General features: G+C 43.3%; 1 protein-coding gene across 1 annotated transcript in view; it reads right to left on the bottom strand.

The window, feature by feature from the left end:
* Positions 1-12,970, bottom strand: part of TMEM161B (transmembrane protein 161B) — a 189,556-nt gene that overhangs the window by 54,608 nt on the left and 121,978 nt on the right. The window contains exons 6-7 of the mRNA XM_033921743.1: positions 9,238-9,389; positions 8,695-8,755 (exon numbers count right to left, since the gene is read on the bottom strand). Coding sequence (XP_033777634.1) covers positions 8,695-8,755; positions 9,238-9,389 — 213 coding nt within the window. The remainder of the gene's footprint in view (positions 1-8,694; positions 8,756-9,237; positions 9,390-12,970) is intronic.

The raw sequence follows: 12,970 nt of genomic DNA, 5'->3' as shown, positions 1-12,970 counted from the left end.
AGACCCTCTGGGGCTAACCCCAGCTCTTGTAAGATCAGACGGAATGCCTCCTGTGAGAGAGATCATGCTCCTGAGTCCAGGAACCTTCGTCTGAGGAAATCTGCCTGAGCATGGTCAACTCCGGCCCAATGGGCCGCCGAGAAAGACAGAAGATGTGCTTCCACCCAGTGGAATGCTAATGATCTTTCTGGCCCAATAGGGAGAGCACTAGAGCTCTCTCATAATATACATATGCCACCGCTGTAGTGTCAAAGAAACTTGTACCACTGGTCCTTTCTGAAAGGGATGGAGAACGAGTAGCGCCAGTCACTTTTCCTGAAGCTCCAATCAGTCAACCAATGTTGTGGACCAAGAGTCCACTGCCCCTGAATAGCACGAGCCCTGCATTGAGCCCGCAACCCAACAGGATGGCATCCGTCCTAAGAGTCATTAACTCGGAAATCCAAAGAAGGCAGCCCTGGCCGTGAGCTTCCCCATGAAGCCACCCACTTAAGTTGCTGCTAGCTGGCTCTGAAAAGGGGAGCGGAATCTGAAGAGGAAAACTCTATGGAGATCATCCGAAATAGGATGGACTCCCGTCAAGGGTGCATGGGCGCTCTGGCCCAGGGGATCGCCTCCAAGGAGGCTGCCCAAGACCCCAGAACCTGCAGATAAAACCAGGCTGAGAGAGCTGGATGGTCCAGGAGAAGTCTGATCTGTGGAAGAAGGTTCAGTTTACTTGTCTTGAGACGAAATACACGACCCTGTCTGGAGATGAAGAGAAGCCCCTGAAGCTCCAGGGACTGGGAGAACGCCAGGTGTTTCTTCCTGAACTTGCCAACGCCTGCAGCAGAGACACTACTGTCACCACTGCACCTACGTACACTCAATGAGATGGAGCCAGGTTCAGAGCTGTCCCAGGAAGGGGACTGGGACCTCCTGCTGGCGGAAAGCCGCCGCAACTATCATCACTTTGACAAAAGTGTGGGAGCCATCGCGAGGCCAAGGGGCAAAGCTGCAAACTGGAAATGCTGTCGCAGATTTGAAATCTGAAAGTAAGCCTCTTGCGAGCCAAGAACACTAGAAACTCCCCTGGAAAGACAGCAGCTATTACCGTGTACTCCGTTATCCATTTGGAAAAAAGGGAATTCACAAGAAGCGGATGACAGAATGTATATTCAAAATGGGTCTCCAATCCGCCGAGCCTTTCTGACATGAGGAAGTATAGGGCGTATCCACCTAAGCCCCCATTCGTGTTCTGGAACAGGTTCCAGCATCTCGAGGACCAAGAGGCATTGAAGAGTATTGCAGACCCTAGACTCTGGTGTGGTCGACCTGCTGGAGGTGGGCAAAGGAGGACTAACAAGTGTCCGATGAAAGTTGAGTACACGCCTGACAAAACTGAGAAGACAGCCTTTGAGATGAGGAAGCCATGCCTGACCCCTGGCATCATCAGCACTCTTTTTTGTTGTTGTGAGGATCAGCCACTGCTCAGGAACCTGAGGATGCATGAAACTGGAAAAAATTGTAACGTGGACGTAGTCCTGATGTATCCCTGACGACACCTGTTGGAGGAACAAAGAGAACTATAGCCCAACGTCCAGTGAAATTTGTTCACAGGAAGCCACTGAGGGAGGTGTTCGGCAACATCTGAGTAGAGGTCATCCAGTCCTATACCAACAATAATCGGGCCCTTGAAAAGATGTCTGCTTAAGGAGATCCGGCGTCCTCATCTAAAGATAGATCCAAAGAATCCGGCACTCAGACACTGCACCAGCAGAGAATGTACTAAGAACTGGAATGAGATCATAAAGGGCACCTGGCACCAAAGCCACACCAACCATCACCAGCGGAGGACAGGCATGCACCTTCAGTGGATGCACTGAGCAGACCGGAATGACAAGCATGCGCCATAAAGGAAGTGGCCATGCCACTCAGCTACCTGAGGATGTAGCTAGAAAAGAATGTTATGTAATATAACATCCACCTTGCGATCCTGAGAGTCCTTAAACCTCACTCCTCTATCACTAGTGAGGGCTGCGCGCTGGAGAACCTGTGCCATGGTGGAATGTACCTCAGCCTGTTCAAACCTACTGAAAAATAGGATCCAAGGGATAAAGCATAGACATAGCTTTAGCAGATCGGAAAGAGCTTTCCAGGGATACATTTTTTTGAAACCAGACCAAGGAACTGTGGACTGAATAGAAAAAAAAGCACAGGACGGTCCAGGATCAAAGCCAGAGAATTGAAAGGTAGAAAATCCAAACGGAGCTCTTTCAGAACAGCATCCGTAAAGAGCGGACAAAAAATTGCTTTAAATGCGCAGAAGGGTCAGCACCCCAAATCTGGATGCTCAGGGCTCAGGAGACCACTCAGCAAAAACATCAGCTGGATCCAAATTAAATATAGTGGCAGGAGACAGAATAATCATAAAATCTGCATGGGAACCCCTGCAATCGAGGTCCGGCACTGCCAGAGAGGGCTCCCGAACAGGAAGCTTCACAACAGATCGAAAAAGCCTCGACGTGCCCGCTGGCTGCATCAAACAAGCAGGGTTTGAGGATATGCTGTTCAGAAGAGCTGAATAAAATCCAATGAAAAGGCCCATTCCGTAACCATGGTAGGGCTCTGTTGAGGTACATGCATCACACCAAAAGAGTTCCCAGACTTGGAATGCAGGCATTCTGCGTCAGATTCCAGTACGCCCTCTGGGTGAGATTTTCTTTGAAAGGCAAGGACCCAGGCTGGCTCCCCAGTCCTAGATTACTCAGAGGAGGTGAAGTCTGAAGCTCCCTTCCCCGTGTACTAAAGCACGCAGTACACAACTGCCAATCCAGCACAATCAATGTCCACATTCAACAGATTAGGGACTGGGGGAGCCCATCTCAAACAATTTTGAGTCAAATCAAAGGGTTTTTGAGGCAGAAATAAAAGTTAAAAAAAAAAGATCGATTTTAAAATCCAAGATTGCTGCTGTCACAAATTCACGCCAAAAATAAACAAAAAGCAAAAATAAAAAATAGCGATTTGGGGAAAGGGGCAGTAGCAAACTGAACCCTACCCTCAGAAACAGTGAAAAATATAAATTAAAGCTCCTCATAAGCCACCCACGAAGTTCCCATAGAACATAATGGAGATACTGACATTTCTGTAGTGCCTTTGCCTATCAGCGTTTTTAAAAGCAGCTGAGTAGAGAAAAAGGACTTTCTGCCTCAGAAACAGCACCAAATTGAAGCTATGCAGACTGCCATCCTGCCAGACACCGACTAAAATCTCCGCCCCCACGGATCCTCTGCTACGTGATCGGCATGGCAGCCTGTGCCTTGAAACCTGGGTAAGTTTCCCTCCAGACGCACACAGCCTGCGTTTGAAACCTGTAACAAAGTCACCAGCCAGCAGACTCCCAAGGGAAGGAACCCCAGGTACTCTAAGGATGGCACACAGCAGGCAGGCTCCAAAGATCCACTAGAGTTTCTCTGTGAAGATGCACTCTGGCACTGCAGGACTGCATCCTTTTCTCTGACAGGGGACTACCGGGAAGGGGTCTCAAGGCACTAAAGTCACCAAGAAACAAACTAAGCGAAAAGAAAAAGAAGCAGAGCAACTGCAAAAGACTTCTGTTAGGATTGCATGCAGAAATTTTAACTGGATATGTTTACTAGTTATCAGAAAAGTTGTGGATTTCTGCAATTCCCAGATTGTGGGTTGGGACTGAACCTAGCGTATGGAATCTGGAAGGGACGTAGCAGAATAAGGCATTGAGAAGTTAGAGAACTGAAAATACAGCTTCTCAGTTCCATGGAAAACAAAGAACCGATGGTCTCACGAACTGACGTCAGGCGGGAAGGCACCGTCACGCATGCACTATGGCAGGGGTGTCAAAGTCCCTCTTCGAGGGTCGCAATCCAGTTGGATTTTCAGGATTTCCCCAATGAATATGCATGAGATCTATTAGCATACAATGAAAGCAGTGCAAGCAAATAGATCTCATGCATATTCACTGGGGAAATCCTGAAAACCCGACTGGATTGTGGCCCTCGAGGAGGGACTTTGACACCCCTGCACTATGGGCACTGCCTAAAGCTTTAAAGTGACAGTGCACTTGGTAGCATCCCCCCCCATATGTAAGAATATTATGCCTGCTTGTCTTTTGACAACTATCCTTTTCAAACTAGCCACATTTTGTTTGACATTCTATTTTTGTTCTATAACTCTAATTAAATTCTCTGCATTTGTCTCTGAATATTTCTTACTGGATGCATTTTCTATTTGGCCATATTTAATTAATGCTTAATCTCATGAAAATGTATCCTTTTTTGAATGAAATTAGGTGTATTACTCAATCTGGATTATTCTTGTGTATGCTTCTGTTGTAGTATTCAATATATATTTTTAAATTCTGAATAACTCGTACAACCATGTTTTAAACATCAAGGTCCGGATTCTGTAAATGGTGCCATTATTGGCGACCACCTAAAAAACAGTCACCAATCACGTGTCAATCATGCAATGGCACCATTTGAAGAATCGCGGCTACATAAAAGGTAGGCGCCAAAAATGTAGGCCAAGATTTTAAAAGACCTATATTTCCGGCACCTACCATTCATGAAAATCGTACCTATGGAGGCAACTTACGATGCCTGCTATGTCCAGTGTTAACCATGCCTATAGTGGCGTTAGGAGTCATAAGGCACATCCGTAGGTGGGATAACAGCAGAATTTTTGAAGCACTGTGAGGCATTTTAATACATCACAGGACGTATCGAGGTGGAAGATGATATCTTCTTTCTCAGGGGACCCTCTGCCACCAGAGGGCATCCGCTCAAACTCAGGGGCGGGAAATTTCATGGCGACATCAGGAAGTACTTCTTCACAGAAAGAGTGGTTGACTGTTGGAATGAGCTTCCAGCGCAGGTGATCGAGGCCAGCAGCGTGCTGGACTTTAAGAATAAATGGGATACCTATGTGGGATCCCTACGAGGGTCGAACTGGAACATCAGTCGCTAGGTATAGACTTAAGAGGATGGGTCAGCAGACTTGATGGGATGATCGAGACCTGCATCGTGTTGGACTTTAAGAATAAATGGGTCTTTAAAAATAAATGGGATGCCTATAGGGGATCCCTCAGAGGGTCAATCTGAATAAATAGTCACTAGGTATAGACTTAAGAGGAAGGGTCAGTAGGGTGGGCAGACTTGATGGGCTATAGCCCTTTTCTGCCGTCATCTTCTATGTTTCTATGTTTAATCAGCACAGCCAATTAGTTCACCAATTAAACCAATTAAGTTAGGCGGCGATAGGGTGCCTACCACTGCCAACTTTGGGTACCATTTTTAGAATCAGGCCCCAAAAGCATAAGTATTTGAAAACTTTAGACCTGTATGTACATATTGATTTTATTAGGTTCTATTTTTGAGAAAACAGTAGTACTGAAGCATGAAATGAAAAATTTGTCTATTTTTAAATTAACCAATTAGAAGACATTCATGAGAAACAGCCAAGACAGGTATATATTTGAGTGGCTAACATTTGTTTAAAACAGTAAAGATATACCAAACTGAAGCCAGAAAGATTTAGCCACAGCTCATCAGGACTAGTCAATCTCATTACTTTAACTTGCATATCTTTGGAATGGCACAACAGAAGAAAATGAAGTATTAACAGGATACTGGAACAAAGGCATAGGGCTAGATTCACTAATCCGCCCGATCGTGACCGATCCGGGCAGGTCCGATGAATTCTCCAACCAGTAATATTCAAATGGAGGCGATCAGAGGAACACCCCCATCTGCCGGCACAGATCGCTAGTAGATGGTCTGCGCATGCGTCTAAGACCCGTCCGAACCGCAACTTTTTTTAAAACATTACTTTTTAGCCCAGTGAGCCCTGGTTTTAAACCACGGGCTAAAACCACAGGCTTGCTGTGCGGGGAAGGGCAGGAGATATTTGGAGGAGAGCAGGGCGGCAGGCAGGAGAGATTGGGGCGGCGATTCAAGGGAGAGTAGGACGGCAGGCAGGAGAGATTTGGGGCAGCAGAGGGCAGGGCGTGCAGGGCAGCAATGGAGCTGGAAAGTCTGAAAGGATGTTTGCGAATGGTCCCCAGCAGTCACTTCTTGGGTTGATCGGCCAGCCCAGTTGGATTGCGAAATTTGTGTTGTGAATTGCATCCCTGCCTACTTTGCATACCGTTCCCCTCATTTGCAAGCATGGATCGGAATCGGATCAGCAGAGAGGTAAGTGAATCGGGCTGGAGTAAAATCAGGTCGCAAACCGATTGGTACACGATTGGTTTGCTTAGTGAATATAGCCCATAATATAGAAACTCTTTATATCTCTGAATATGCACAGAAGTTTAATTACCCTTATTTTATTTAACTTGAAAATTCAAAGCTTTCCTGGTGATTGAAACATATTGCAAGCTTTTGTTCCTAGTTCCATCTTCTCTGATGGTTCAGCATCAAATATGTAGAGGGATACAATCGTATATTTCCAAAACAATTAAATCCAAAATGTATTGTATATTGAGTTTAGTAGAAGGATCTCATTCATACCACATCAAAAAGATCACGGACACAAAAAAAATATATAATATAATAATAAATACAAAAAAGGAGCCATCTTGAGAGGAGTTAGTTCCACTTCTATATTTCATGAGAGCGTGAATGGATCCCCTGAAGTAGCCAGTTGAGGCGAAATAGAAAGATTTTTCTGTCGGGAAGGGAAGTCAGATATTGGATGAGAAGATGTTTGCTAATGCAGTTTGAAATAAGTCCTTTTTTTCTATTGACATTTTCTTTTTTTGTTCCACGTTACTAAGAACTCTTGAGACTGAGCTGTGCCTTTATCATTCTTTTAGATAGATTGAACTTCCATTCATACTCTATGATACATGAGACTAAGTGAACTTTAAAATGAAAAATTCTTTTGATATGAATGAAATGAAATGAAAGCATATCTATATATTTGTACGGACTTTTTTCTCAAACCAGTGATGATACAGGCGGCTTAGGGTACTTGTGTAGTCCCTGCTGCCTGTGTATGAGGTTTGTTTTTCTCCGTTTTTGTATTTATTATATAGGATTATATATTTTTTTTGTGTCCCTGATCTTTTTGATGTGGTATGAATGAGATCCTTCTACTAAACTCAATATACAATACGTTTTGGGTTCAGTATCAAAGACATGCAAATTGAATTAACGCAACAGTTCCATCCTGCAGAACACCATAAACATTACAGCTAAACAACTAGTACTTATGTAGCAAACCAAGGGCTAGATTCACTAACCTGCCTGATCGTGACTGATCCGTGTCCGATTCGGGCAGGTCCGATGGATTCTGTAACCAAGAATATTCTAATGGGGGGCGATCGGAGGCATGCCCCCCCATCTGGCGACACGGATTGCTAGGTAGCGATCCCGACGCATGCGTAGACCATCTACTTTGCCTGTAGATGGTCTGCGCATGCGTCTTCTTTTTTTTTTTTTTCCTGGCCCCAACTCTCCTGCTCTCTACCGCCCTTCCCCGCAGTGCGAGCCAGTGGTTTTAACCCGCGGGTTTAAAGCGGGTTAAAACCATGGGCTTGTGCTGCAGGAAAGAGCGGCAGAGAACAGGAGAGTTGGGGGAGCCAGAGAGAGTCGGGGCAGGCAGAAAGCAGGTCGCGGCAGAGAGCAGGAGAGTCGGGGGAACAAGAGAGAGTCAGGGCAAGCAGAGAGCAAGTTGCAGCAGAGAGCAGGAGAGTCGGGGGAACAAGAGAGAGTCAGGGCAGGCAGAGAGCAAGTTGCAGCAGAGAGCAGGAGAGTCGGGGGAACAAGAGAGAGTCAGGGCAAGCAGAGAGCAAGTTGCAGCAGAGAGCAGGAGAGTCGGGGGAACAAGAGAGAGTCAGGGCAGGCAGAGAGCAAGTTGCAGCAGAGAGCAGGAGAGTCGGGGGAACAAGAGAGAGTCAGGGCAGGCAGAGAACAGGTTGCAGCAGAGAGCAGGAGAGTAGGGGGAGCCAGAAAGAGTCAGGGAAGGCAGTACTCCAAGTGGAGCCTCACCAAAAAAATAGCAGGGCAGAAAGCAGAGAAGCCTTATCGGGGCAGAGAGCAGGGCAGCAAGAGCAGGAGAATCGGGGCAGAGAGCAGTTTTTTACACAAGCGACTGGTCCTCACCAGTCGCTTGTTCTTGATCGGCCAGCCAGTTGGTGTGTCAGGAAAAAAAAAAAGTGTGAATCGCGTTCTTCCTGCTTTGCCTGCCGATTCCCCTCATTTGCATGCACAGATCGGGATCGGATCGCTACACAGGTTAGTGAATCGGGTCGGATGGAAATCGGGTCGCAAATCGGTACACGATCGGTTTGCTTAGTGAATCTAGCCCCAAAGCTCTTATCATTTGTATTTATTTTTTATCAAATACAAAAAGAAAAAAAAAAAAAAAACAGCAAAGAACAATAACAATAACAAAAGGTAAAAAAGCAAGGTCTGAGTAAAAGTAGGCAAAAGATGTTTGGATACAAAGTTCCTCTTTGTCACATAAATATCTCTTCCATTGCATCATCCATGATAATGACCTATTAAACAAGTTAGGAATGTACATTCCCAATAATTTTATAACAAACAGCCAGGTTTGAACTGGGCCCCAACTTGCTCATTTTAACCAGTACTGGTAAGCAGACTGTCCCTTTTTATTATTATTTTTGTATTATAATAGCTCATTTTCATGATATGTTTAGAAACTTACTGGGATTCCACACCTTGCTTTTCAAGGAACTGCACAGCACTTTCCGAAAAATTAGAAAAACCTGCAGCAGAAAATATTTTAGTGCAGTGACATACATGGAATTATTCTGTGGATGCAAAATAGCAGAACACTGAACATCTTGTCCACAAAAGTTCCCTGAAAGTCTAGTGTGATTCTTTCACATAATTAGAAGCACAATGGAGTACAATAATACTTGGCAATTAAGAGACTTTGAAAATATCACTGGTATCATATTCTTTATTACATTAAAAACTATATCATGGCAGAAAAAAAAATGTAATGAAAAGGCGCTAAAACCAAAAACAAAGACCATAAAAAAATAAACCATACAGGATACCTGTAGAATCTCTTGCATGTACTGTACTATAGCAAAAAGGTCAACAGATTAAATATTTAATTTATTTCATATGAGCCGAAAGACATACAGTACTATTCCTAGTTTTAAATATCATCCAAAATATAATTATTTGAAATTAAAAATCTTTATCAGAAAGAATTCTGGAATATTTCCTTGGTTCTTACCTGTTTCAAGGCCAAATTCCAGATAATTTTCTGTTACAATCAAAATGGCCATGGCTTTCACAAAGAAAAAAAAGCCAAAAGTGACACAGACCGATCGCTCGCCTCCTTCTTCCACCTTGAAATAGTGTGTAGTCAATGAAAACAGTATCTTTCTGTTTGAGAATATTTAGGAAAAACACACTTCTAGTAAGTACAAAAATCAAAATACGATCACCAGATTTTGAAACTTAAAAGAACAGATTTTCACATAAAAATATCCAGAGTACCTGTTTTTCTACAAAGGTTTACAAAATTCAGCAGCAAGAGATCACAAGATCTGACATACAACTGATAAGATTTGAACATTAACCCATTAACTTTATAAAAAGTACCAATTGTGTGAGCGATTTAACCACACCCCACCTTTTACAAAGCTGCACAGCTGAGTGCCACATGGCAAATGCTCCAACGCCCAGTCAATTCCTATGGGTATTGGAATATTTACCACGCCGGACCGCATTGTCGGCTTTAGTAAAAGGACCTGTAACTGAACAAGCCAATTAATGCTGATAACTGGCATTTTAACAAGCAATTATTGGTGTTAATTAGAATCAATGAAAGGTTACACTTAAGTGCTATTCTATAAACCACACTTAACTTTAATAGCAGCACTTTTTTATGTGCTGATTTTTTGGGCATCAAATACTGAATTTATAGCCCTAAATAATGTAAATGTATATATGCATTATAAACAAAAATGTAATGCAATTTTCCAGACTGGATCTGAATTTGTATAGTCTGTTTCATTCTTTTGGGAGCATTAAGGCCAAGAAAAGAAATCTCAGCAATGGGGACTAGCAGAAAAAGGGAAGAACAGAGATAGAGAAAGGAAAAGGTGGTGGTGTGTATGTGTGTCTTGCTTGTATGTGCTGGGGAGGGAGGCAGAAATTGGTGAAAGATTTTCACATCTTGAAAGGGCAACGTTCCTCTCTCTCTACATCCCCAGTTTGGTCCTCTCTCTTCTTCCTCTCTTCATTCATATCCGGTCTGCTCTCTGTTCCAAGTACTGTCTCTCATCCCTCTATGGTACAAATATGTACACATAAACACATTCATTCTCCTCAGCCCATCTTTCACAACTTCAATTCACACAGCCCATTCATGACACTGTTTCATTTAACACCCTATTTTTTCACTCCTCATCTTCCAGCTCATCATATGAACGCAGCTCTTCTTCAAGAAACCCACATCCCAAATTCCTATCACCAAGATCTTTCACACCTGACCCATCTTCAAAAACACCAGCTTCCAACTCCTCGTCCAAAATAACCCCCCTCCCCAATCTTCCACCAGCATCTCTTTTTACAGCCCTCCTTTAAAATAAATCTCTGAGCTCCTCTTTCCCCCTGCATACCAAATCCCTATCCTTTTTCTTCTCATCAAGAGGTAAGAACAGCAGCAGTGCCTCAAGTCACTTCCTCTCCTTCTGCTGACCATGACCAACTGAAGAATGTGAATTGCATGGGACATTATGCATGTAATTCAGATACTTCAGTAGGACCCAGATGACAGAGGAGGAAGCAGGAGGCTGAGGCACTGCCACTGCTTTTCTACTCCTTCTGCCAGCCAATGAGAAGGAGACAGAAGGGAGTTAAAAATATGCTGTCACAAACACCGGAAACATCTGCCTTTCTGATTCAGCTTGAAACCTTGGTCTCTTATGATGATTTGCAGCCAATGCCTAAGAAGGGTAAGATTTGCTGTAATTCATGCAACCACAAATTCCATGAAAGCAAAGATTTTGGATATATATCTGATAATTAGCAGACAAAACTGACATACTTTTATCTCTTCAGATCTGGACCTAGATGCAGGTTGATATCTTAAAGCAGCATTCTGTTCCAATTTACTTAAATCAGCATTGAAGTTGAAGCATCTTCATGCCCTGGTGTGAAGTTATGGCTCCAGGCAGAGAACAAATTTTGGTGCTAATATTTAAAAAGGATATAGAGCAATTTTTAAATCAGAACCTGTGTGAAAGCCAACAGTGGCTCAGGAGTGCATGATTTGAAGTGAGCTCTCTTTGAAGGATACTATCAAAACAGATAGGGCACAAGGAATCAGAGGTTGTAACAAAGGCAAAAGTAAGTCAGGAGACTAAGAGAACAGCAGATTGTATATTATCCCTGTCATTTGCTAAGCAGCATATAGATACCAACATAAAACATACTTTAAAATATCTTTTACAAACGCTCAAAGTATATAGCACTAAATGAAGAGGTAGATATACTAGGAATGAGACACTGAAGGAGAATAACCAACAGGATACTGTGTTACCAGGGTACAAATTATATCACAATGATAGGGTGGATCAAATTGGAGGGGAATTGTGCTATACTCTATAGCAAAGAGGGAACTGAATCAAACAAAATAAAAATTCTGCAGGAAACAGGAAGTAATGTGGACGACAGAAATTCCTGATGTGAAGGGAAAGAGAATACTTGTAGGACTGTACTACTGTGACTGGCTACAACAAAAAGATGATGAAATATTAATAGAAATTAGAGAAGTTAACAAGTTTGGCCACACTATAATAATGGATGATTTCAGTTACTAAAAACAAAAAGCAATATTCCAAAGTTCCTGAGAATTTTTTGTCATTTGATTTCAATTATCTCCAATATTGACTGGATAAATGTCACGTCAGGAAATGCTATGGAGGTAAAGTTCTTAGAGAAAATAAATAACTGATTCATGGAACTAACGAGAGAAGACACACCTCTTTGACAATTAACTTTTTCAACTTCTTTATAGCACCCTTACTTCTAGATGCCTCCTCTTGCTTCTCCATGCCCCTGTCCTCTATTACTTTCCCACTTCCTCTTTGAACTGTCGCCTTGAGCTTGTAGAGGTTTGTGCGACTCACAAATGGAAGATTAGATTAGATTAGAGATGCATTACAATTAATCAATAGGGATACAGGACTTGGTAGGAGAGGTAAAAGTATACAACAGTGATCATAATATAATCAAATCTAAGTTAATAACTGGAGTTAAAACACAAAGGAAATCTAATGTGGCAGAATTTTACTTTAGAAAAGGCAACTATAGTAAAATGAGGAAAATAATTAAAAAATGTTCAAAGGACAGTCACAAAGGTATGGACATTGTTTACAAATAAGCTCAGACAAGATGTATTCCACATAAAAAAATAGGAACAAAGGCCAAATGACAGCCAGCATCATTAACAGCGGGATCTGGATAGCCCCTACTGTCTTCACCCCAACCACCCCGTCCCCTTAACCTAGACCAAATAACTGAAACCACACATCATCTTGGAATATAGCCGCAGCTCAATTTATTAATAAAATATCAACAAATTTATTTGTATAAATTAACATCTTTAACCCAGTAACTTCATATAACAAAATCTGCCAGCTCCTCCCGAGCTACCCGGTGTGACCATCAATACATGGCCCCCAACCCTGCCATAAACAGCAAGAGTCTAAGGGGTGGCATGACCTCATGCCCCTTTAACCAGGTCAATATCCCCCAAGACACGGCTCCCCGCCGGCCCTCCGCTCATCGCCGGATGAGCCCCAGCACCCAGTAGCTCGGGAGATCCGCCTTCCCAAGCCACTAAGGCCACTGAAAGAGGGTGGGTGGGCGGGAAAAAAGCCGCCCTGGAGGACCAGAAAAACCCTCAGTCCTCCAGGGTCCCGGCTTTTAAGACCTCCTCCGCAGCCACCCCCACT

This window comes from Geotrypetes seraphini, chromosome 1, assembly GCF_902459505.1.
Source record: "Geotrypetes seraphini chromosome 1, aGeoSer1.1, whole genome shotgun sequence".
Classification (NCBI taxonomy): Eukaryota; Metazoa; Chordata; class Amphibia; order Gymnophiona; family Dermophiidae; genus Geotrypetes; species Geotrypetes seraphini.
The sequence above is the reverse complement of the archived record's forward strand: the minus strand, read 5'-3'. Positions and strand labels throughout refer to the sequence as shown.